This window comes from Bubalus kerabau, chromosome 4 (assembly GCF_029407905.1).
Source record: "Bubalus kerabau isolate K-KA32 ecotype Philippines breed swamp buffalo chromosome 4, PCC_UOA_SB_1v2, whole genome shotgun sequence".
NCBI lineage: Eukaryota > Metazoa > Chordata > Mammalia > Artiodactyla > Bovidae > Bubalus > Bubalus kerabau.
In genome coordinates, this window is record NC_073627.1 from 178,392,846 (window position 1) to 178,419,191 (window position 26,346).

The following is a 26,346-nucleotide window of genomic DNA, read 5'->3' on the forward strand; positions in this document are numbered from 1 at the left end:
CCATCCCTTGGCAGCTCAGCTAGACGAGTAGCCACCACCGCGGCCAGCGAGATGTTAGAAGGAGCAAGGCCGACGGGGTCAGGAGGCAGGTTCACCTCGATGTTTGGCCAGTAACCACATGTAGCCATGGGCTCGCCATTCCTCTCTGAGGCTAGTTCCCAAACACAATCCAGGAGATCAACAGGCTGATCTCAAAGGTTTCTTGATGGCTTTACCACGCTGTGATTATGTGAATGCCTCTCCCCCAGTGTCCCGGGGTCCCCTGTTGCTCAGCTTCAGTGAGTTTCGGTTTACTTAGTGTGAGAGGAGCTATCTGGGTGAGTCAGTGCTGGTACTATATCTCCACCCTCATGTGCAGACGAGTCAAAAGAACCACAAGGAATTAGGCATAAAGAGGGAAGAAATCAGAACCGAAGAAATATCTTCTTTATCTATGTCCATTTCCTCCCACAAGGAAAAATGGCAGTGTCGGTTGTACATTACAGATAGCTTTCTCTTTCGTGTTTAATCGTAGCACCTGCACAGCAGAGATCTTTACAATTCGTTGCATATGCTCTCTCCCATCCCCCCCCACTCAATACAGCACCTGAGGCCTGAGCAGCACCTCCCTCCGAGCTCCTCCCAAGACTGAGACCCTTCTTCACGACAGAGTATAGAAATAACAAACATGCCCCCACGGTTTTATACAGTTGCTAGAACGTTTTTTCGTTTCCAACAAATGAAGACTTTTCCTCCTTTCTTTTGAATAGTAATTACACTTTACAAATGTGTGTTTGTTTTGCTTTGCTTGGTTCTGTTCTGTTTGTACAACAAAAGGGAACGCCCGCGGCCAGGAGCCCGGGTTAACAGAGCTTGGCTGTCATCTGATCCGACTGTTTGAGAATCTCGGTGTTGTAGAGATCCAGGGCGTGGTTCACCCTGATGATCTCGCTGTTGGTCAGTTTCAGGCGGTGTTTCAGCATACAGGAGAACAAGTCCAGCTGGGGTTTCCCCGGGGCCACAGGGGGGGCCAGGCGATTGATTCGGTCCCGAATATCCAACAGGAGGAGCATGACAGACGAAGAGGAGTAGAACTGGCCGCCCTGCGTGTAAGACTGGTTGACCTGCTGCACTGCGCTGCGCAGGAGGTCGGCGTTGAACCTCAGGCTGTACCCGAACACCTGCACATCCGAGATCTTGATGTAGAACTGCCTCTTGGAGGGGTCGGACAGGTCCACGGGGCCCTGGCCAGTCTCATTGCGCAGGAGGGTAGGGAGCCGAGTCCGACTGCGTAGGTAGATATGGACCGTCTCGAAAAACGTTTTCCACCGGTTGCCCAGCAGCAGAGTCCAGTTGTAGCACTGGCTGTTCTGGAGGCGGATCTTCTCCCAGCGCGGGTAGCCGAACTCGCCGAAGGGCATGTTCCAGCCCTCAGAGTGGCTCCCGCTGAAGGGGTTGACGTAGACGAAGAACATAGGGTCCAGGCTGCTGTTGCGCATCTGGCAGATGCGCATGGACATGCCGATCACCATGTGGATAAAGTCCATGCGGTTCTTGTTGCTCTTGAGAGTGAGGGACAGGCGCTTGCGCCACCGGGGGTCAAAGAAGGTGTCGAGGCGGATCTCGTTGCTGATGAAGGTGGTGTGGACGTAGAGGCGCGAGTCCATCTTCTGCAGCAGGTACTTGAGCTCTAGGTCCTGGAAGTCCAGGTCGGTCTCGAAGCTGATGAACTGCTCGCTGCGCTCCGAGTCCACGTTCTGCGGTTCGCAGCGGCCTCGGTACAGCTTGTAGCCCTTGTTGCAGGAGCCGCAGAGAGAGATGTTGGCCAGGCTGCACATGGCGCAGCTGTTGTTCCCGCCGATGATGCAGGGGATGGGGCGCTGGCACAGCGTGGTGCTGCCGTGGCACACGCAGCTCCTCTGGCTCTCCAGGAAGGTGCCCCAGAACCCGTTCTCATTGCAGTAGAGAAGTGACTGGACCCTTGCAAGCCACTGCTGAATTGTCCTGGGGGACAGAGGGGAGATGGAGAATGTTAGCCATCATGGGTGGGCTTGTGGTTCTCCAGCTGCTCATGCAAACTGGGGCTGCCCAGAGAATGAAAGGACAGGGTAGGGCAGTTCTCACAGGAAGGGCACTGAATGTCATTGCTGGGAGTGACAGTGTAGCTCTGGGTAATGTCGCAGACCAGCTATATGACCTTGTACTTCCCCTTCTAATGTTAGGTGTCCTCATGTGTAAAAAGGAAAGGGTTGGAGTAAAAGTGTTCTTTGAGGTCCTCCCAGCTTTCTAAATCTATTATTCATTCATCTCAAAGGCATTTGATTCAGAAAATTAAAGTGTATAAACTCAAAAACCCTGCTGAATGACAACAGATTGTAGAAAGTCAGCAGTAAAGATGAATTGAGGGGTTATTTCTTTTAACCTACACCTGATGTTTCAACCCTCTTCAAAGATTCCTCCCATAACATCCAAAAACTTCAGCAAAAAACAAATTCTATCTTATATTACTCCGGAGCTCATGGCAGTGCTTCCATATTGATGATCTCACGTGATCCTAACATTGCAGTTTCAAAACATATAAGAAAGATGCTATTCTCCCCATTTTTCTCCAAAATTTCAGTTCAGTGAAATTTCCATCACAGTATGAATGTCTAGGTCCCCCTCTCCACAGCCCCTCAACACTTTTATAAACGAACCTGAGCCTGTCCCAGATTCCAGCCTCTGGAACATTCCAATGAAGACAGATACTCAATCAGATAAGAAGCAACAGAAGAATAAGTTAAAAAAAAAAAAAAAAAAAGATGTAAGACAGTCAGCTTAGCGGCCTCTCATCTTTCCTCATTTGTGTGCAAGTCCCCTCTTGGCCGTATTCCACAGTAAGAATAATTCCTTACATGTGTCTAGCACTTTTTACCCTCCCATTTCTCACTTGAGCTTCACAACAACACCCCCAAAATAGCTTGCGACTTGAGGTCAGTCTGAGATCGCTTTGAGTCCTGGCTCCTCCACTCCTGAGCCTGGGGAATGCTGGCGGTTTCCCTCACCTCCCTAATCACTCCTCCCACGCTGGGCTGTGGTAAGGCTGGCATGAATTTTTATGTGAAGTCTTAGCCCCTAACTCGGTAGGTATTAGGGGCTCCATAAAAGTTAGGCTCTTGTTATTCCTGCCAAGGGACTCTCAGCTCCATTTTCTAGACATGGCAAGAGAAGCTTGGAGGCAAATAATACAGCGAGTGGGTAGAGGAACCTTCTGGCTCATAGCCAAGGCTTTTTTTTTTTTTTTTTTTCCAAAGAGTGAAGGAAGCGTTTTTCAGGGCTGTCGCGTGCCGCAGTATTGTTGGTGGTGAGGACGACGGTGGTAGCAGTAGCTCCTGATCCCGCATTTGACTTGAGGCCATGCTGTGTGGCACGCAGGATCTTAGTTCCCCAACCAGGGATCGAACCCATGCCCCTTGCACTGGGAGCCTGGAGTCTTATCCACTGGACGGCCAGGGATGCCCATTTTAGAAAACTGGAGACAGAAGCCCTTCTGCATTGTACTGCGTTTCTGGTAGGACGTGGTAGTGATGCCCCTGTTCTCTCGCTTCCTCTGCCCAGCCACAATCGCCAAGCCAAGAACCAGGAGACAAGCAGTGCAGCCTAATCCTGAACGGCTCGTGCACTGGCCCAGGCCGAACTTAGTTCGAGGCTCTGCAAGGAACAAGTCACTTCATGTCTCTGAGACGCAGTGTCCATATGCAAGGAGAATAATAAAGCCTATCTTAGGCGGTGAGGGAGAGGACTGAATGAGATGATGTCTTTAAAGCATTTAGCACAGAGCCAGGCATAGACCAATGATTAAAAAGGTAATAATAAGTATTCTTATCCCAGAGAATAAGCTCTTCTTTTGAAGCTACTGAGACGCTTTCAGGATTTCCCTATCTCTCTGGGGTGGAGGGAAACCATTTGGTTACTGGGACGTTTGGAAATGGATACTGTTGAAACTTGGCTTCCCAGAATGCTACCGAGCTTATCAGCTGAGAGAAAGTGGAGGCATAATTAGAGCGCTCCTTGAAAGGGCTCTGCCTTTAAGCCCATGGAATGATCCTGGCTGTGGCAATGAAACCTCCCTCAGGATATTCTGAACGCTGTATTGCAGCCCCTGGTTTTTTGGTCAGTTTCCCCTCCAGGATCTAAGGCATGAGAGAGGGGAGCCCTCCTTCTCTGAGCATGGAGCCCAGAAATGTTTGCTGAATGAATGAGCGGACGAACACTGAATGAATGAACAGACCAAAATTAATATTTTTTCTTATTTTTCATTAAACAACAACAAACTCTGCTTCTGTCTCCCAAGCTGCAGTATTAGTTTTCAATCCCTTCCACCCACACAGCTCCAGGCCTCAGCGGTCTCTGCTTCGCGTGGACCAATCCTATTACAGCCTGGAGAACAGCAGAGGGCCCAGCCTTCAGGAAACGGAGCTGGAATGATAATGAGCCGCGTGGCTCCCACCTCCGGAGCCAGAGCATTGACTGAATATGGGGTCTGAGTCATCGGAGAGTGCTGTGAGCCACAGGGGCCCGCCACACGTCTCCGATTGCGTGGTTCTATCTGACCAGAGCGTCATTTCAAAACACCCCTTTCAAAGGACCCACACTTAGCCCCGTCACTCCCTCTCCAGGCGACAGGACAGTACCCCATTGAGAGCTCCTCTGCTCCCATCTGCAAGGCATTCTATAAGCCCGGAGAGCGCCCCCTTTCTCGTGTCTCATCATTGGGACCCTTTGTCAGGACTCCCACCCCCCTCTCCTTGAATCAATGCCTCCTTGTGGCTGGGCTCTCAGCACCCTGGGGGCGGGAGGGAGGGGGCAGATGGAGGCCCCCGGGGAGGCGGCCACCGGCGGAGGGGCGAGGGGCCGATTAGGATTCCAGCCCTGTCGAGCGGGAGGCACCGGGGACAGAGGCCCTCTGAGGCGCAGCCGAGAGCTGCCTGGCACCTGCATAATCGTGAGGTTGTGGGCCGGATCAAAGAAGGCATTAAGGGTCCAGAGGAGGACCGTGAAGGAGGCGGGCGCCCGGGAGGGGGCAGGGAGCACCCGGCGGGAGGAAGACAGTAGGGAGGAGAGAGGTGGGGCCCCGAGAATCCTGGGTGCTGGAGGAGGTGCGGGAGCAGGGGCCAACCCAGAGTTAAGGAGGAGGGGCGGGAGAGGGGACAGAAGTGACGGAGTGAAGGCAGAGTGGAAGTGGCAGTGGCTCCGTCGTGTCATGGACTGTAAGTCCGCCAGGCTCCTCTGTCCGTGGGATTCTGCAGGCAAGAATACTGGAGTGGTTGCCATTCCCTTCTCCAGGGGATCTTCCCCACCCAGGGATCGAACCTAGGTCTCCCGCATTGCGGGCAGATTCTTTAGCCACCAGGGAAGCCCCATAATCAGAGTAGGTGGAATGCGAATGAAGCAACTCAGCCACGCCTTGCAGTACTGTAACTCCCAGAATCAGGGAATGTAGACCCCTGATGGGCCATCTGCTTGCAAACAATTCTTTTCTGAAGGAAGGCAGAGAGAGTGGTCAGACTGGGTAGAAATGTTACTGTTAAGTCCCAATTCCCAATGTCAGTGAACTTTCCTTAGATTCCAGTCCTTCATTTTGAAGAGATGAGCGAAACCAGAAAAAAACAAGCTCATCCCAGTTTTTTGCACCCCTGTCCTTTTAGCACAAGCAGCTTCTCATAATGACTCCACTGCCATCAGAGCAATCTTCTGCACCTTCTCCACCTCTAGCTACTGCTCTGGGGAGTGGTCACTGATCCTCAGAAATCCTGCCAGGCTGGATGGCAGGCATGCTTAAAGCCAGCCCAGGGAGTCAGTGAGCGGCTCAACCACCAAGCACTCACTGTACACCAGGCTCCGTGCTGGAGTTCTCCCAGAGCAGCGTGGATAACCATTGGCAGCACAGAGAGCGAAGCCCCGAGAAGCAGGCAGACTTGTCTGACATCACAAACTTATTCCACATTCCAGACCAAGCTCTCTGACTCCAGCACGGGCGCACTTTCCGACGAACCACAGTATAAAATTACAGCCGGCCAAAAGAAGGAAGCATGCCATAAGAAGAGATGTAAATGGAAATAATGGGAAAATACTGAAACTTTGAACGTGTGAAGGGCCTATTAGCACATTCCTTGCTTCCCCTGGACCTGCCAGTCATCCCTCTCCTCCATTCTCAGATAATGGGAGCTCACCAACAAGTGCTCAGGGAAAGACTGGGGACCAGGGGTAGGAGGGACCGTGATCTATAAATACCATTTTCCAGGCTGGCTGGCGACAGCTCGCCTCAACCCTTGCAATGCAGGAGCAGTTTAATAGGCCAGCTCCGGGGGGTGGGGGTTGGCACAGTTCCCACCACAAGGTAGTCCATGTGTGACAGTGAGCACCAAATTTTAAGGTGCTTTTCTCTGTCCCTGGAGATCCAAAGCATCTTCCCTTTTCAGCCAAAGCTGAACTTCAATACGTCCAATTCAGCATCTTTCTGCTGGATAGGACCCCAGTTCGTTCTGATGGAGTGGGGGTTAGGGGGAGTGTTGATGAAAAGAAAGGAAGGAGGGCAGGAACTTGCATTTTCATTCCTAAAGCTGGAACCCCCTGGGGCCTGGTAGGCAGGCACCCACAGAGGCAACACACGAAGCAGCTTTGACCACAGAGGCAGAGAACCTTCGAGAAGAAGCAGCCCTGGAAATATCCAGCCCATCACCCTCATGTTTAGACCTGAGTCTTGAGGTCTGGTGAGGTGGAGGGTTGATGTTTTCCAAGTGCTTTCTCTATCATGGCAGCCAGCGTTTATCCTCACATTAGCCCCAGGAGATAGGACTGCCTCGTGATTTCCACTGAAAGAGAGGGCTCAGAGGACCAGAGCGGACAGCAATGTGCCCACGGTCACACAGCATGGACACAGAAGATCAGAGCTCAGGATGTCTCCATCCAAACCCCAGTGTGCCCTCCACTCCCTGCTGTAGTGTTCCTCCCCTCTCAAACCCAGGCCGGAGGAGGAGCTGGACGGTGGTCCACGGAGACGCCCCCGCTGCTCCCCTGCAGACTAGGTCTTGGCCTCAGCCAGGGTTTGCCCAGGAACTGACAGGCCTCCCGGCAGCACAGCTGGACTCCCTCTGCATTTGGAGGGCAGAGGCTCTGCCACCCTGGTCTTCCCATCAGTACTTTCAAAGGCGCACGCCTCCCTCTCAGAACCACCCGGGTGGGGAGCCCAGGCTGGAATTCCTAATTCTAGCAAACTTCCTGCTGATTTTAATTGGAGGTTTTGCCCAAGACAGGAATGCAGTGCCAGGCCAGTGGCATTTTAGGGACGATCATACAAATCAAGTGCCAAGGAGAAAGGGGAGAACAGCTCTAGGCTCAAAGAGAAAACTAGAATCCAGAAGTCTCCTTTGCCTACCGGAAGTGTTTGTTTAAAAGGGAGAGTTTTTTTTTTAAATAATGAAATTGGAATTCTGAATCATTATTTATGCCCTGTGCTTCTTCCTTGGTATTTCTGTGACACTGTAATGGGTGTCTGAGTAATTCTGTGAGACTCTACAAACGGTGTACTTTACAGAGCAGAGACTAGGAAGACAAACAGTTGTCCTTAGGTCTCTGATGACGCACTGTTTTGGGGGTGCGCTGTGTATACTCTGTGTGTGTGTTGCAGTAACAGTGTTGACCACAGATGAATATACCCATCATGGAGCTCTACTGAAAGAAGCCTCAGTTTATGGACATGCCAGCGAGAACTGGAACTGGCCATCAGACCCACTCAGTGTCCATTCTCCCCACATTCTTATTTAGTTTTAATCATTCCCCTCTCTGAGCTCCTATCTCTGACTTAATAGTTTCTTCTTCTTCCTCTCAGTTTTTCACATGATGTCAGAGATTCCTGGAACAGTTCACAGCAGTGGGAAAAAGACCCGAAGAGAATCCTGGGGTCTGTCCCCACGATGTAGATGTTTTCTGATTTGGTGTTGTGCCGTGAAGGCAATAGGTCTTTTGGGGGGAGGGCAGAAGCTGAGGGCAGAAGGCAGGAGAGGAAGATCAGCAATGCAAAAATCTGACAGTCTTTAAAATCAGATTGTCAGAAGTTTAACTGGGGAGGATTACGAAACAGCTTTGGCAGTTACAGTTTTGTGTCTGGAAAGAGGTGACAGGTAACATTTTCAAATTTGGCTTTCTGCTTTGGGGCATGGCTGTGCTGAAGGCAAGTGAAGGAAGGATCCAGAAGCCTCCTTAGGGCTGACAGAGAGGCTAGAGTAGCAGGAAGCTCCCAGGTGGAGAGCTGCAAGAGCGACTTCCTCTTCCTGGGCAGTGGGCAGGCAGAAAAGCAGACACAGACCGAAAGGCAGGGATGGTAGAAGCGGCCAGTCAGGGCTAAGGGGCTACATCCTGAAGTACAGAGGTGGCCCTCGAGGTCAACGATCCGGGCAGGGAGGGGGCTCAGCCGAGGAAATGCTGGGCCTGCTCTACCACTATTTTGCTGTGGATATTTGACCTTGGATAACTCACTTCACCTCTTTGATCCTCAGTTTATTTATCTGTCAAACGGGAAAGGTAATACCTACCTTACATTTAATCTTCAGAACGAGAATCAGACACACAAAACTCCTGGGAGGTTTGCAGTGAAAGGGCGCTATGATTGACCATTAACCATTATTATTACTGAGGGCAAAGAATAACTGTGTTTCATAAACGTTCCAGGTAAAAATACTCCTCTTGGTTACTAGAAGAGCCCAGTTGCTTATCGCTTAATGTCCCAATCTCACTGGTCACTCACCTTCCACGGTTCTAATGAATGCTGTCACCATGAAGCTTGAAGAAAGAGCTAGATGTGGCTCTGGAGTCAGAAAAGATGGGGTATGGAATCCCAGCTCTGCTGCTCATTACTTAACCTTCAGCTAATCGCTTGTCCTTCCTAAGCTTCAGTTTTCTCAACTACAGAATGGAAGAATAATACATCACTTGCGGGACTGTCTTAAAGATCAGATAAGATAATGGATGCAAAGCTCCTGACATAGCGTAGGCACACACTGTCTCTCACGAATACAAACTGTTGTGTTCCTCTTGAGCTCACAAAGAAAACGGTCCTTTTGAAATAAGTACAGCTTTAAAATTCCAGGGAAAGAATTCAATAATTGTTGCTGGATCCATTGAATATTGATATTAAAACAGCAACCTCAAAATCTCTTCTTGACACAATCTCTTCTATACCCCAGTTTCATTAACAGAGGGATTACAGGTCTAAATGTGAAAAATAATACAATATTAGCATCTCTAAAGCACCTTTTAGAAGAAAACAGAGAGGGGCATCATTATGAGATTGGAGTAGGTAAAGATTTCTTAACACAGCTCACCATAAAGGGGGAAAAAACACATTGATTAATAGGGGTATATTAAGATTAAAACATATCCATCAAAAGATACCATTCAAAGAGTGGAAAGACAAGCCTGAGTTAGAAAATATATTTGCATTACCTGTACCCAATCACAGACTGTATTTATAGTCCATAAATAACTCCTACGCTGGCTGGATGCTGGGCTAGTCAAAGTCAGTTCATACTGCCTGAGTCTGCCACTCCTTTCTGAGTCTCTTTAAACCAGAGGAGATGCAATTATCACGATTTACATTTTTCTTCGCAAAGTTCTCACTAAACTGTTTAATAAATGTGATATGTGTCCCCCACCCCCAAAAAATGACCAAAAGGGGAAGTAGGCAACTGATATGATGATATGACCAGGCAGGTCAAAAAGAGGATATTCAAAAGGCAATAAGCACATGAAACTCCATGTCATTAGTCATCAGGACCACGTCAACTAAAATTGCAACAGGATGTACTGCAGGATGCTACGATCAAAATAAAAAGGACAAGAGACACTAAGTGTATGTTCATATCCACAAGGACGTGGAACAATGGAAAACTCTTCTGGCTGAGCTACCTGCAAGAGAGATCACTGGCTCAGCAATGTTGGGAAAATCAGGAAGTACCTACTGAAGCATCTGTAAAGCTGAATAAGCCCGCCCCTAGTAGACCGCACAGAGTCGGACACGACTGAAGGGACTTAGCAGCAGCAGCAGTAGACACCCAACACAATGCACACGGAAGTTCACCCCAGGGCATGTGGAAGACAGCAGCACGTCCTTCATGGCCCCATGCTGGAGACTGTGCAGCAGGAGAACGGAGGTCTAGAAACACAGGGGAGCGCCCTTGCGAATGAGTGTGCCGAAACCACACAAAACAGCGCGGAGGAATCTCACAGAAGAATGAAAGGTAAAAGAAAGCCAGATACCAAGATCCACACTGTATAAACGAAGGAAAACTGCACTAGAGTGGGAGCAGCCCTGAGAGGCATGACTCCCTTGGAGAGAAGGCTGGTGGTACCTAATGAGAGCGAAGAGGACCGAGGGGCTTCTGCCCTGGGGATGACGCCCTGCTCCTGGATCTGGGTGCTGGTTACATGTAGGAATTCATTTTGTGAAAATTCATCTTGCTGCACACTTAACGGGATTTTCACTTGCTATATAACTCTAACACTTCCATAAAACATTTACCCCCCCAAAAAATCATCCTTTAAAACAACCGGAAAAACACTATTAAGGCAGCAATATGTTACATTTTTCTATCACTTTTAAACTTTCTAAAGCTCTTCCAATGGGTTCTCAGATTTCGATCTGCACACCTTTTCTGTGTCATAGGTTGGATTGGAAAGGGTATCAGGGATTATTAAGAATATGAAAAACTGGGCTCAGAGAGGCAACATGATGTCCTCAAAGTCACCAGTGAGTTGTTGCATTGCTGAGATTACAACTTGCCCAGGTGTGAGTTTGTTGGGCAATGTGGAGGGTGGAGGTGGGGAGGAGCACAGGGAAATGGTGCTGAAGAGGATAAAGAGCTACAGAAATGGTTAGAACTTGGTTCTATTTCTGACTCAATCCTCTGGAGTCTATTCTGAACAGGAAGCCACTTCTGAGCCTCAGGAAAGAAAAAAAAGAAAAACTAAAACAACAAAAAGGGTCTGAAGATGCTTATTTTCTTGTCTTACGTCAACGGAGTGAGTCAATTGCCCTACCTGCTACGAATGCACAAGGACACCCAGGGGTGGGCCTGGAGACATCCCTGGTAGCGCTGGGCTGAACAAGCCTTGTGCATCCCTTATGCGGGAGTCAGCTGCCAGCACGCATCTCTGCCCCTCACCCTGAGCGTGCACCCTTGGCGTGCTGTGGGGTTTGGCCTCACTGCCTTCTTTACCCCCATAAATAGAAAGGAAATGCAAAACAAATTCTTAGTTAAAAGCTTCATTGCCTCAATGGTTGGGAGGGTACGTCTAGGCATCTGTGACTGACAGCAGGCTGCCCTGAGCCAGCCAAGGGTTATCTGTGGGCTTGTACCTCTTCCTCCATAGGACAGTTGAATGCACACTCAAAATGGGTCTTTGTCACGAATTCACTACCCACCCCCCACCCCAAGCAGGGTGCCTGCACTGGTATGGTACACACACCCATCGGCAGGTCAGGGGCCATGAAAGAAGGTGAAAGTGAAAAGTGACTGGGGTCTCCTGCGTTGTAGGCGGATTCTTTACCAACTGAGCTGTGAGGGAAGCCCCAGGGCCCATGAAAGCAGCAATTAACTATGGCGGGTGCAGCGGTCTGTGTGTTTAGCGTGGCGGATTTTCAGAGTTCCAGACTGGAATGATGCCTAGACAAGCCTTGGTCCGTGGGCACCTGAGAATAACCCACTTGAGGTCACAAGGAGTACCTGGACCCCCCGAAGCAGAGTATTTCCTTGGAGGAAGGAGGCACCCTGCACACAGCTCACCCTCTCTCAAGGGGACGCACAGCCTTCTCCCTAGGTGCCTGTGCACTGGGGAAGGGAAATAGTCACACGTTTCAAGCATTACTGGGCACTGGCTTTGAACGGATAATCTTTCTAGGAGACACAGAACGTCACTGTGGTCTACTAATCAGCATAGGTGTTTATGCGGGGGTCAGGTATCAGTGGAACTTTCATTCGGGTTCTTTCAGAGAGTCTGGCGGTTATTTCCTGTGGTTATTTCCCCAGTCTTCTGGAATACTCCACAGCTGGCAGAATCCCCTTCCTTCCCATTTCTGGTACCCTTTTCAAATAATAAAAATTATACTATGGAACATCCTCTCCCTTTAACCAGTTTCCAAGAGCACAAAAGAAGAACAACAACATTTACCTAGGCTGAAGCACAGTGTAGGGGGCATAAACCACAAGATAAATCCACTAAAACAACCGCTGTCTTGATTGATGAAGATTCTCAAGGGCCAGTTTGTATTAGAAAATATTTCTTCACAAGGTCCGTGAACAGTGCACTGCCCTCTGTACTAAAATGTATCACAGTGGAAAAAAGCAAACAAATGAAAAGCCCACAATGTACAGCAGGGAGCCTTGCATCCTCTGACACTCCTGCCACAGACAGGAGATCTCTGGTACCTCCCCTTGAATCTGGACGGGTTCCTGGCACCTTTGATCGCTGAAATGGAGCAGAAGCGATTCACTTAGTTTACAGACTCAGCTCTCAAGAGACCAGTAGCTTCTACTTCTCGTATCTTAGAAAATTTCCCTTGGAGCTCTGAGACCACTTATAAGCAGTCTGACCACACTGCTGGAGAGAACACATGAGCAGACCCTGAAGATGGGAGCTGCCCAGCTGAGCCCAGCTTTCTGACCCTCTCTGCTAAGGCTCCGGATATGCAAGCAAAGCTTTCTTAGAACCTCCAGCCCAGCCCAGCTGCCAGCAGAATACCACTGAGAGGCTGCAAGTAACTTCCTGTGCAACAGAAGAACTGCCCAGCCAATTCTGGTGCAAATTTCCAACTCACAGATCATGAGCATAATATAATGATTGGTGCTTTAAGGGCCTAAATTTGTGTCACTTTGTTAAACAGCAATAAATATTCAAACTATTATATACCCTGAGCCCCTGGAGAGAACCCAGGATCTCTCTTCCCTGTTCCATTACTACCCAAGTTATATAACTGAATGAGGCAGAACTTCAAAAATGTCTCCTCCCTTCCCAGGCTCTAACCCCAGGATTTGTGGATATGGTAAGATATCATTCCCAAGACTGTGTCCTGATATTTGGCACAGAGATTATCTAGGTGACCTAATCTAATTAGAGGTGTCTCTTTAAGAGCAGAGAGTTTTCTCTCCTGCTGGCAGAAAGGGAATTTGGAGAGATCTGACTCATTGGAAAAGACTCTGATGCTGGGAGGGATTGGGGCAGGAGGAGAAGGAGACGACAGAGAATGAGATGGCTGGATGGCATCACTGACTCGATGGACATGAGTCTGAGTGAACTCCAGGAGTTGGTGATGGACAGGGAGGCCTGGTGTGCTGCGATTCATGGGGTCGCACAGAGTCAGACACGACTGAGTGACTGAACTGAACTGAACTGAACTGAAGCAAGAGAAGGACTTGCTGCACCTTTGTTCCTATGAAGGCACAGTGGTCCACATACCAGGACTGGAGAATAGCCTCTAGGAGCTAAGAGTGACCTCTGGACCAATGACCAGCAAGGAAAAAGTAACCTCAGTCCTACAACCACAAAGAAGTGAGCTCTGCTAACAACCAGACTGAGCTTGGAAGAGGGTTCTACTCACAACTTCAACATCTTGACTTCTGCCTGTGAGATATCAGCAAAAGATCCAGCCACACTAGGCCTAGCCTTCTGACCCATGGGAGCTGCGAGATAATAAATGCGTGTTGCTTTCAGCCTCTAAATGTGTGGTGGTGTGTTACAGAGCAATACACAAGCAATATAATGTGTATATTTGCAAGGAAGTCAAGCCAGTCAATCCTAAGGGAAATCAATCCTGAATATTCATTAGGAGTGATGCTGAAGCTGAAGCTTCAATACTTTGGCCACCTGATGAGAAGAGCTGACACATTAGAAAAGACCCTGATGCTGGGAAAGATTGAAGGCGGGAGGAGAAGGGGATGACAGAGGATGAGATGGTTGGATGGCATCAGTGACTCAATGGACATGAGTTTGAACAAGCTCTGTGAAACGGTGAAGGACAGGGAAGCCTGGCGTGCTGCAAGTTCATGGGGTTGCAAAGAGTCGGACACAACTGAGCAACTGAACGACAGCTCTGTTTCATTTCACTCTTTAATAAAATGACAGGAGTAGGTTAGATGACCTTTTAGGCTCCCTGACAGCTATGGCATTGTATGCTTTTGTCATTTTAGGCCATTTAGCCTTCCTGAGCTTCAGATTCCCAAGGTAAAGCACAGGCGCAGGCCCAGGCCTGTGCTGCTTTTACTTTACCTGCTAGATCTCAAGATCTCTGTAAACAGAGCTGTCTTATTCACCACTCCACCAGGACCCCTTGCACAATGCCTGGCACTTAGCAGGTAATCACTAAGTATCTGCTGGATGAAGGAATGCATGGGTAAATGAACGAAGATTTGGTGTAATTATTAATGCACATATTCTCCAACAAGAACAAAGGGCTATGCCTATACAGGAGGGCAACAGAAGAAGGGGTATTATTTCACAACGCTGGGCTGGTCGTTAATCTCTGTAAGCCTTAGTTTTCTCACCTGTGCCTGGGGAGTCTAATCCGTGTTCTAGCTCTACCCTCTCAAGTTAATACAAGGATCAGATAAGACCAGTACTGTGACAGTCCTTTGCAAACAAAATAATCTATAGGTAAGGTATCTGTCTTGTACATAAGGTATTTGTCTTAGTAATAGTTTACTTTTTAGAGTTAGGAATGCCTCTAAGCCAAATGGGGTAAATTTATTCCCTAATTATACCAGAGACTGAGTGTCTTCCTGCTGTTATTTTGGCCGCTGCCACCTCTCAGCAGGCGTTGTACCTGCTGGGAGACTGAGCCATTAGCATCTGTTTAAGCAGAAGGTGTTAGAAACTCAACTCAAAGGAGTCTGGCTGGAGGCTGAGGCTCTCTCTTGTCAGGAACTCACAGCCTGTGGCACCACACCAAGTATCCTGGGCCACTGCCTCTCCACCTGGAGTAACTCGTTCTCTTCCTCTGCTGTGTGCAGAGGAACCCTACCCTTTAAAACATTCAGAAAGAATGCTTCTGTGACCAGACAAGTTTTAGAAAATACACACATGATCCCTTCTCTACTGAATTTTTTTTTTAAAAACTTAACATTTCCTAAACTTATTCAACCAACACATTCCTCCCCTTCTCCCACTCCTTCACCCCTTCCCAATATCCTATCGATGCCCTTAAGGGAACTAATTTTTGCATGGTTTCCACCAAGTGCACACATCATGGGATGAGACTATATTTATGGCAGTGAAGAGAGGCTTCTAATCCAAGGTGAGTTTGGTCCCCAGACCAGCAATATCACTATCATCTTGGACCTGGGACCCATCCCCCACCTATGGAATCAGAGACCCTGGGGGAAGCGTCCAGCCAGCTGTGTTAAAAAAAAGCCCTCCTGGTCATGGTGAGGACCACTGCCCTAGCCAACAGATCAGTGGTAAAGCTCGTGTCAGCACAGGGAAGAAACACCAAATCCTCTTACATCCCGGTGAGAGAGTCCACTGATTCTCTAGAGAACATTTCCTAATTGCATTCCTGGTATTTTCCCCCAAAGGTTACTCATCATCTAAAAGGTAATATACAAATTCCACAGCTGGATATTCAATCCCTCCACAATTTCACTTCAAAACACTGATCTAATCTTATTTAATAACAATTAGGGCAACCCCACTAAGAGCTAGTATTTGTTTACTGTTTGGTATATGCTAAGAACACTAGAGGTCCTAGAGATAGATTCAAGAAAATTAGAGATACCAAGGGAACATTTCATGCAAAGATGGGCTCGATAAAGGACAGAAATGGTATGGACCTAACAGAAGCAGAAGATATTAAGAGGTGGCAAGAATATACAGAAGAACTATACAAAAAAGAGCTTCATGACCCAGATAATCACAATGGTGTGATCACTCACCTAGAGCCAGACATCCTGGAATGTGAAGTCAAGTGGGCCTTAGAAAGCATCACTATGAACAAAGCTAGTGGAGGTGATGGAATTCCAGTTGAGCTATTTCAAATCCTAAAAGATGATGCTGTGAAAGTGCTGCACTCAATATGCCAGCAAATTTAGAAAACTCAGCAGTGGCCAGAGGACTGGAAAAAGTCCATTTTCATCCCAATCCCAAAGAAAGGCAATGCCAAAGGATGCTCAAACTATCACACAATTGCACTCATCTCACATGCTATTAAAGTAATGCTCAAAATTCTCCAAGCCAGGCTTTAACAGTACGTGAACTGTGAACTTCCAGATGTTCAAGCTGGTTTTAGAAAAGGCTGACAAACCAGAGATCAAATTGCCAAAATCTGTTGGATTATCAAAAAAGCAAGAGAGTTCCAGAAAAGCATCTATTTCTGCTTTATTGACTATGCCAAAGCCTTTGAATGTGTGGATCACCCCAAACTGTGGAGAATTCTGAAAGAGATGGGAATACCAGACCACCTGATCTGCCTCTTGAGAAATCTGTATGCAGGTCTGGAAGCAACAGCTAGAACTGGACATGGAACAACAGACTGGTTCCAAATCAGGCAACGAGAACGTCAAGGCTGAATATTGTCACCATGCTTATTTAACTTCTATGCAGAGTACATCATGAGAAACACTGGGCTGGATGAAGCACAAGCTGGAATCAAGACTGCTGGGAGAAATATCAATAACCTCAGATGTGCAGATGACCCACCCTTAAGGCAAAAACTGAAGAAGCACTAAAGAGCCTCTTGATGAAAGTGAAAACAGGAGAGTGAAAAAGTTGGCTTAAAGCTCAATATTCAGAAAACGAAGATCATGGCATCTGGTCCCATCAGTTCATGGGAAATAGATGGGGAAACAGTGGAAATAGTGACAGACTTTATTTTGGGGGGCTCCAAAATCACTGCAGATGGTGACTGCAGCCATGAAATTAAAAGACACTTGCTCCTTGGAAGGAAAGTTATGACCAACCTAGACAGCGTATTAAAAAGTAGAGACATTACTTTGTCAACAAAGGTCTGTCTAGTCAAGGCTATGGTTTTTCCGGTAGTCATGTATGGATGTGAGAGTTGGACTATAAAGAAAGTTGAGTGCTGAAGAATTGATGCTTTTGAACTGTGGTGTTGGAGAAGACTCTTGAGAGCTCCTTGGACTGCAAGGAGATCCAACCAGTCCATCCTGAAGGAAATCAGTCCTGAATATTCATTAGAAGGACTGATACTGAAGCTGAAACTCCAATACTTTGGTCACCTGATGCAAAAAACTGACTCATTTGAAAAGACCCTGATGCTGGGAAAGATTGAGGGTGGGAGGAGAAGGGGACGACAGAGGATGAGATGGTTGGATGGCATCACGGACTTAATGGGCATCAGTTAAGTCACTCAGTCGTGTCTGACTCTTGTGAGCCCATGAATCACAGCATGTCAGGCCTCCCTGTCCATCACCAACTCCCGGAGTTCACGCTAGTAAAGTAATGCTCAAAATTCTGCAAGCCAGGCTTCAGCAGTACTTGAACCGTGAACTTCCAGATGTTCAACCTGGTTTTAGAAAAGGCAGAGGAACCAGAGATCAAATTGCCAACAGCTGCTGGATCATCAATAAAGCAAGAGAGTTCCAGAAAAACTTCTATTTCTGCTTTATTGACTATGCCAAAGCCTTTGAATGTGTGGATCACAAGAAACTGTGGAAAATTCTGAAAGAGATGGGAATGCCAGAACACCTGACCTGCCTCTTGAGAAACCTATATGCCGGTCAGGAAGCAACAGTTAGAACTGGACATGGAACAACAGACTGGTTCCAAATAGGAAAAGGATTACGTCAAGGCTGTATATTGTCACCTTGCTTATTTAACTTCTATGCAGAGTACATCATGAGAAACGCTGGGCTAGAAGAAGCACAAGCTGGAATCAAGATTGCTGGGAGTAATATCAATAACCTCAGATATGCAGATGACACCACCCTTATGGCAGAAAGTGAAGAGGAACTAAAAAGCGTCTTGATGAAAGTGAAAGAGGAGAATGAAAAAGTTGGCTTAAAGCTCAACATTCAGAAAATGAAGATCATGGCATCTGGTCCCATCACTTCACAGCAGATAGGTGTGGAAACAGTGGAAACAATGGGCCTGAGTTTGGGTAACCTCCCGGAGTTGGTGATGGACAGGGAGGCCTGGCGTGCTGCAGTCCATGGGGTGGCAAAGAGTCAGACACGACTGAGTATACTGAACTGAAGAACGCTGAATGTCTATCTTGGGTGATCCTCACAATAACTCTGCACAGAAAGTACTGTTATTATCGTCATTTTACTGATGAGGACACTTAGGGCCAGAAGCTCTGAGCTCACAACTCACTGTGATTCTACACCAGACTGGCTGCTTCCAGATCCCATGTACTCAATCTTGATTTATGTGCTTTCTCTGATTTCTTATTTCCTATGTCTGGGTGAAATCAGTGTCACATTCAATTCTTCATAAGTATATGCTGTTTTCTTAAACAACCATCTTTCCACCCCAAGTTCAAAGCATCATCATCCTTCAACTTCCATCTCAAATGGTCCCTCACTTCAGGTCAGCAAACACTGTGTCATTACGTGCCACCTTACCTGTCACTGGGGGAACACAGTGGTGAACAAGAAGAGTAGAATCCTCGCCTTCCTTCCCTGGTGGCTCAGGGGATAAGAACCCGCCTGCCATTGCAGGAGACACATTTCCGATCCCTGTCTGGGAAGATCCTACGTGCCTTGGGGCAACTAAGCCCGTGCAGGTCAATGACTGAGCCTGTGCTCCAGAGCCCAGGAGCCACAACTACTGAAGCCCGTGAGCCCCAGAGCCTCTGCTCCACAGCAAGAGAAGCCTGGGCACCGCAAAAAAGAGCAGCCCCTGCTCACCACAACTAGAGAGAAGCCCATGCAATGGTGAAGACCCAGGCCAGCCAAAGATAAATACATAAATTAAATTAAATTAAATTAAATTAAAAAAAAAAAAAAGAATCCCCGCCCTCGCAGAGGTTGTGCTCAAGTAGGGGAAGTCTGGGATTGAACAGACACCTGCAAATGTGCCACATGGTGGAAAAACATTGCACGCAGCATGCAGCAAAGGCATACTGTGGACAGAGCGACTCGGTCCAGTGTCAGGACAAGCACCACTTAGGCGTGGGGGTCTGAGCTGAAGTTTAAAGGATGAACAGAATAACCTGGGCAAAGAGAAAAGGGGATTCTTTGAGTCTTCCTGATAGAAATACATCTCTCTCCCTTCTTTCCTTTACTGCCATTCAAATTCTATGTTTACACAAGGGGAAGCATAACAGAATCTATTTTATAGGATTGTTGTGTGGATTCACAAGTACATTATGTAAGGCATTTAAAGCTGTGCCTGGTGCATAATAATAAACAGTGATTCCATGTTAACTATTATTATCATTATTTATTGTTACAGTGACGAGTTAGGAGGAGTAAGAGCTCCCCTCTCGGGACATGCTCCTGTAACTGACCTGCCTATAACCGACTTGGCACACAACTGACACGCTTTCTTCCATCCGGCCAGCATAGGGTTGATGGTCTAGGCACACGGAATGCTCGTGGCAGGTCAGTTACGCTCCTAGAAAGCCCACGTGCTTCTGATTCCTCCAAGGAACAAGCACTCTCACCGAGAGTTGGTTTTGTTTATTCCCAAGCTTGCTTATGCCAGTTGTACTTGCTACTATGAGATCATGGAATTAAAAGTCAAATAAATCAATGAAATGTGAGCTGTCTTTTTCTGTGGGAACGCATTTGGATTCTGTGGGAAAATTCTATAAAGACCGGTTGATGAAAGAACTGCCATCAAATTAAATAAAGGAGAAGTACCTGAAAAAGGTTGGGAGGGCTCATAAAAATCTACAAACATTTAGATTGCTTTTTAAGAGTCTTTAAACTACTGCTTCACTTTCAATAAACCAAAGTTGGAAATACTATACAAAACGCTAGTGTGGTTTATGCAAGAAAGCCAGGAAAACGTCAAACGGAGTATACAAACTCCCTCAGAAAAGATTCTGGCACTACTTCAAAAGACAAGCCAAGAAATATATATATATATATATATATATATATATATATATATATATCTTAAGTTAAAATAATTTGTATTAATATATGTGCAGCATTATAGGATTCCTTATTTTAACCTAACTTTCTATTAACTGAGAAATTATTAGTTTCTAAATTTGTCTGCTAAGGAGGCTGGTGCTTGACTTCTTACTATGTTCTAAAAGCGACATATATGTTCTTTTACTGATTTTCTACTGGTAGGTATTATTTTTATCTCTACTGTATCAAGGGGAAAAATGAAGCTCGGTCACCTTAATGCTGTACCAAGGTTCCATTGGCAGTAAGTGGCAGTCCACACTTGGCCTGTCAGACTGCACTGTCAAAGTCTTAAGTATCTGAAATTCCACTGCCTCTCTACTGCATTATTACATTTTGTTGGGCTCATGGCTTATTTTCTCTAATGGAAAGATCTGTTTCTTAGAAGCAGAAGTGGTGTCTTCATCAAAAATCTAGCATCTACTATGACTGCGCTCTTGATTATATTAACATCGTATCTGTGTATTTCTTTATGAAGAGTTTCCACATCTATCATATAAATTGACTGAGACATCAACTCCACAGGGCAGCTCTTCTTATCATCTTGATCATACAGATGAGGAAACGTAGGGCTCAGGTAGGTTCGGAGATTTTCTGAAGTCACATAATCTAATAACTGGGAGAGCAGGGACTGTCGGTCTAATAAACTGCCACTGACTTCAGCTCAATAAAAGACAAGAAGTCACATCCCTCTGCCCCCCGGCAGGAGTCTATGAGATTAAATCCAGAGGCAAGTAAGTATAGGTTCAGAGAGAAGAAGCAAAATCAGCGTGGATACTGAGGGTCCTATAACAGAGAGAACAATTATCTCGGTAGCTGCAATCTTTCCATAGACACCAATTAAACACTGCGTGCAGGAGAAAGTTCGTTAAAAGCTGACATGGGCTCAGAAGCTATGGCCCCGGGACTGAAGCCTGAGGTGGATGCCCGCAAGAGATTTTCATCTCAACAATGCGTAATTACATTGTGCTTGGCGAGAGCCCGGACTGCTGGGTCAAGGCCGCGTGAATATGAGAAGTAAAAATAAACCAAGGACCAGCAGTCATTGTAAAATGCCAATAATTATACTGCCTGCCCTCAAGTTCAAGTTCTTGAATGTCCTCTGTCTTACTGTACCGTAACCTCCACAAAAATCAGGACACCCTGTCCTGGTCGCACTGCTCTAGTCGGTGCTAGGAATTTCTCTCCATCTGACTGAAGTTAACAAACTCTGGGAAGTATTTTTTTTGTCCCCCACCCCCTTTTTTTTTTTCTCTCACTAAGGTGCATTTCCCAAAGTAAGGGACTTAACAACAGATACTTGCAAAATTTGGATATAGGTCAATTAAAGACAACCTCATGCGTGCTGCGATTCATGGGGTCACAAAGAGTCGGACACGACTGAGCGACTGATCTGATCTGATCTTCATTTGTAGTTTCCATTTTCCTGCCTGGACTGTCACGGTCTGTGGTCCTGAATTTTCATCATGCTCTGTTCACACATTCCCAGAATGATTTTGCACAAGTCACTTCACTCCCTTTGGCCTTAGTTTCTTTCTTATGAATGATGAAGACAATCTAACCACATACAATGTAATGTGTGAAAAATCCATAGATGTATTTATACGGCGTGCTTGTGTGCTAAGTCGCTTCAGTCATGTTCAACTCTTTGCCACCCTATGGAGTGTCACCCGCCAGGTTCCTCTGTCCATGGGATTCTCCAGACAAGAATACTGGAGTGGGTTGCTGTTTCCTCCTCCAGGGAACCTTCCTGTGTCTCTTGCATTGGCAGGTGGATTCTTTATCACCAGTGCCACCTGGGAAGCCCATTTATATGACAGTGGGATACAACTGCAAAGTACTGTGTTGACATGTTTTGGGGACCCTGTTCCAAGTAAAAAATAATTTGTCTATTCATTGAGCACAGTTTTTTGAGTAGCTCCTGTGTGTCAATTACTGTGCTAGGAAGGTACGCTGCTGCTGCTGCTAAGTCGCGTCAGTCGTGTCTGACTCTGTGCGACCCCATAGACGGCAGTCCACCAGGCTCCTCCATCCCTGGGGTTCTCCAGGCAAGAACACTGGAGTGGGCTGCCATTTCCTTCTCCAAAGTACGCTGCTAAAGTGATTAAAAACCTGGGTCCAGATGCATACGTGGAGCTGCCAGCCTTACAGGAGAGACAGGTGTTAATAAATGGATAAAAAAAAGATATAGTGGTAAAGTGAGCCTGGGGCTTCATTTGGGAAATCAGACTGCTAGAGAAGCATCTAACGTAGGCCCCAACACAGCCTTTCAGTGCACAGAACACAGGCTTTTGAGCTGAGATCTGCGGGGTACATAGCTACCACTGCAGGTCAGGAAGAAAGAAGGCACCTTCCAGGCAGAGGGAACAGCCTGTGTGAAGCCTCTGAGGTGGGAGAGGGTTCACAGCCAGGGCTTAGCTGAGTGAGCCAGGAAAGGGTGTGAAACACGGAGCAAGAGGCCGCAGGGCCAGACCACGGCAGACTCGCAGGTCATCTTCAGAGTCTGTGCGTAAGAGCAGGGAGTGGTCACCACAGGTTCTAAGCAGGGATGTGGCAACATCAAATTTTCTTAAGTAACAATTCTGACTACCTCCTGGAATAAAGACTGGAAAGTGATCTGAGTAGATCTGGGGAGACTCCGCCAAAAGGCTATTGTCATTTGAAGCAAGAGAAGATCTTGGTTTGAACTGTAGGCTTCTCATGAGATGTGACCAATTAGCGTCATCAGAAAGCAGTAGGGCTCACAGATTCAATTACTGTTCTTCTATCAATATTTTGGAGTTGAACAGTTACTCTCTCATTCTGTGGGAGTGATATTTCTCCTAGGAGTTAGGAAGGGCCTCAGAGAGCCCCAGCTGTTTGCAAATTGTTTTAGCAAAAATAAAAAATCACCTTATTTTCCCAAATGAGTTTTAATGAGAATTCCCATAAAGAAAATGGATAAAGAGCTGTTCTGGGTAAAGGTGAGGTATAAACTGTTCTTTATTCAGGCTGTCCCCATCCCTGCAAGGCTGTTTTTTTTGCACTCAATGTTCTCAGTCTGAATATATGCTGGACTTATAGGCTCACACAGGGCCCGGGCCAGGATATGAACTCAGGTCTTCTGGTTCAAACAAGTGTCCTTTTCAAAAGCACATCCTGAGGCTAGATAATGATGCTAAAAAGACAAAGACCCCTTAGCAATGACCTTTAAGTGCCTTCCAGTGTCTGGCATAAGGCGGGAGATCGGGGAGTCAGTAATTATGGAGTTGCACAGAAACCAGCAGAATTCATTGCTCAAGTTGAGTTTATGCTTTCCTTTTTTCTCTCCCTTCCTCTTTCTTTCCTTCCTCCCCCTCTCTTTTCCATTCTCCCTCCCTCCCTGCTTCCCTCCCTTCTCTGCAATGAGAGGTGTTTTCCACCACCCCGCAGTTAGCAGTGCAGGCAGGGGATCATCTTGTCTCGGGAGCACACAGAATGGCACAGATGTTACACGAAAGGACTCTGTCTGGGTTCGGATCCTGCCTGTCACTTGTTCATAGAGATTATGCAGCAAGTCAATTAATATCTCTACATCTTAACATTCTCCATTCATAAAATGGGATGACTTGACACTGCCAGGTGAGTTGTCATGATGATTAAATGAGGTGGAAGTGTGCAGGACAGTGGAAATGCCTGAAGGTGGTGAAACTGAAAGTCGCTCAGTCGTGTCCGACTCTTTGCAACCCCATGGATTATACAGTCCATGGAATTCTCCAGGGCAGAAAACTGGAGTGGGTAGCTTTTCCCTTCTCCAGGGGATCTTCCCAACCCAGGGATTGAACCCAGGTCTCCCACACTGCAGGTGGATTCTTTACCAGCTGGGCCACAAGGGAAGCCCGAGAATACTGAAGTGGGTAGCCTATCCCTTCTCCAGCGGACCTTCCTGACCCAGGAATTGAATTGGGGTCTCCTGCATTGCAGGTTGTAACCCGAAGCAATGGCACCCCACTCCAGTACTCTTGCCTGGAAAATCCCACGGACAGAGGAGCCTGGTGGGCTGCAGTCCATGGGGTCGCTAAGAGTCGGACACGACTGAGTGACTTCACTTTCACTTTTCACTTTCACACATTGGAGAAGGAAATGGCAACTCACTCCAGTGTTCTTGCCTAGAGAATCCCAAGGATGGGGGAGCCTGGTGGGCTGCCGTCTATGGGATCGCATAGAGTCGGACACGACTCAAATCGACTTAGCAGCAGTAGCAGCAGCATTGCAGGTGGGTTCTTTACCAAGTGAGCTATCAGGGAAGCCCCCTGAAAGTGTTGCCTTGAACCTAAACTCAGTCCCATTCTCTTCCTGATGAATTTAATTTCAAGTTCACCCTGCTTCCAGAGCCCCCTCTCATAGAGTACTCAGATTTTACAAAGTGCTGGCAGACACACCATCTCAGGTGAGCCAGATAAAGCCCTTAGAAGCAGGAGGAGGAAATGATTATGTCTGTTTTACAGAGGAGAAAACCAAGCTTCAAAAAGTCTAGCTATAGTAGGGACCAAACTCAAAGCCCACTTCCCAGTCTGTTCCCCCTTTTAACTGCACAACATAAGGGTCTCCTGGTAGTGAGACAATCCACAGGGACCTCTGCGTGCGTCCTGCCTTTCTTAGCCATGCCCAGCTGCAGTACTGTGGTCTGACAGTAGGTGAGGTCCTGCACAGGCGGAAAGAAATTCACACACTATCCCTGGGACCCACCACGTTACCTAATACACGCTGGGAACCCTACAGGTACTTGGTGAGGTGCTGAATTCCCTGTTGGAGGTGTGGTCTGGAATTAGTCCTGTGGCCCTCAACTGGATTGGCACTGATCCTGGGGGAGGGGCGTGTCCTGTTTATCTTAGAGCTCACCCAGGCTGAGTTCTCTGGAAACACTGGCGGCATTGACCTGCCCTGAACCTGACCTCCTCTCTCTACTTAGACATGTGTCTGCCCTGTCTGCCTGGCCTCCAGAGTTGGTTCAGGGTTCCAGGACTGGGGCCATTTCCTGAATCTCTATTCCTGGTCTACCACCATCTCCATGACCTTGATGAGCCAACCCTGCCTTTAACATCATCATACACTCACACCAAAGTGCCCCAAGCAGGCAGAGCCATCTCTCCTGCTTCTGTTCACTGCCTGGAGCCTGCATCAGCCTCCTGACCACCAGCCCCACCCATGGGGTCAGCAAGGCCATTCCAATCCTGCCACTTATCTGCCCTGTGACCTCGGACAAGTCAATTCCATCTCTGCCTCATCAATTTCCTCATCTATAAAACAAATCCAATTGCATCAGCTTCATAGAGATTGTGTGAGGATTAGATGAAAAAAAATATCATCATTATGATCAACATTCAGACTCAATGGCTGCTACTGTGGGCTAAGCAATTTATATGCAAAAATCAGCGCCTGGTAAAAACAGGCCACCTGATGCGAACAGCCAACTCATTGGAAAAGCCCCTGATGCTGGGAAAGATTGAGGGCAGGAGGAAAAGGGGGTGACAGAGGACGAGATGGTTGGATGATATCACTGACTCAAAGGACTTGAATTTGAGCAAACTCTGGGAGACAGTGAAGGACAAGGAAGCCTGTGTGCTGCAGTCCATGGGGTTGCAGAGTCGGACACAACTTAGTGCCTGAACAACATGTATTAAGTTTTTTCCATGTGTTAGGCCCTGTTCTAAACATTTTACGTGGGTTCAAGCATTTAATCCTCAAGACAGCCCTACGTATTGGCACTGCTGTTGGCTTCATTTTAGAGAAAACTGAGGCTCAAAGGTGGTGCTAACTTCCTCATGGTTATAAACTGAGAAGGTGATAAAGCTGGGATTCAAACCCAGGCAATCTGACTCTAGAGGTTTTAGTGAGCTGTACTGCTTGTTATAATAGATGTTCAATCAGATCAGATCAGTTCAGTCGCTCAGTCGTGTCTGACTCTGCAACCCCATGAATCGCAGCACGCCAGGCCTCCCTGTCCATCACCAACTCCCGGAGTTCACTCAGACTCACGTTCATCGAGTCAGTGATGCCATCCAGCCATCTCATCCTCTGTCATCCCCTTCTCCTCTTGCCCCCCAATCCCTCCCAGCATCAGAGTCTTTTCCAATGAGTCAACTCTTCGCATGAGGTGGCCAAAGTACTGGAGTTTCAGCTTCAGCATCATTCCTTCCAAAGAAATCCCAGGGCTGATCTCCTTCAGAATGGACTGGTTGGATCTCCTTGCAGTCCAAGGGACCCTCAACAGTCTTCT

The 26,346-nt window shown here is 47.3% G+C and overlaps 1 protein-coding gene across 1 annotated transcript in view; it reads right to left on the reverse strand.

Annotated features, from left to right (window-relative positions):
- Positions 1-484: 484 nt before the first annotated feature.
- BRINP1 (BMP/retinoic acid inducible neural specific 1) overlaps positions 485-26,346 on the reverse strand; it is a 143,121-nt gene continuing 117,259 nt past the window's right edge. Inside the window, exon 7 of the mRNA XM_055579477.1 lies at positions 485-1,983. Coding sequence (XP_055435452.1) covers positions 843-1,983 — 1,141 coding nt within the window. The 3' untranslated portion in view covers positions 485-842. The remainder of the gene's footprint in view (positions 1,984-26,346) is intronic.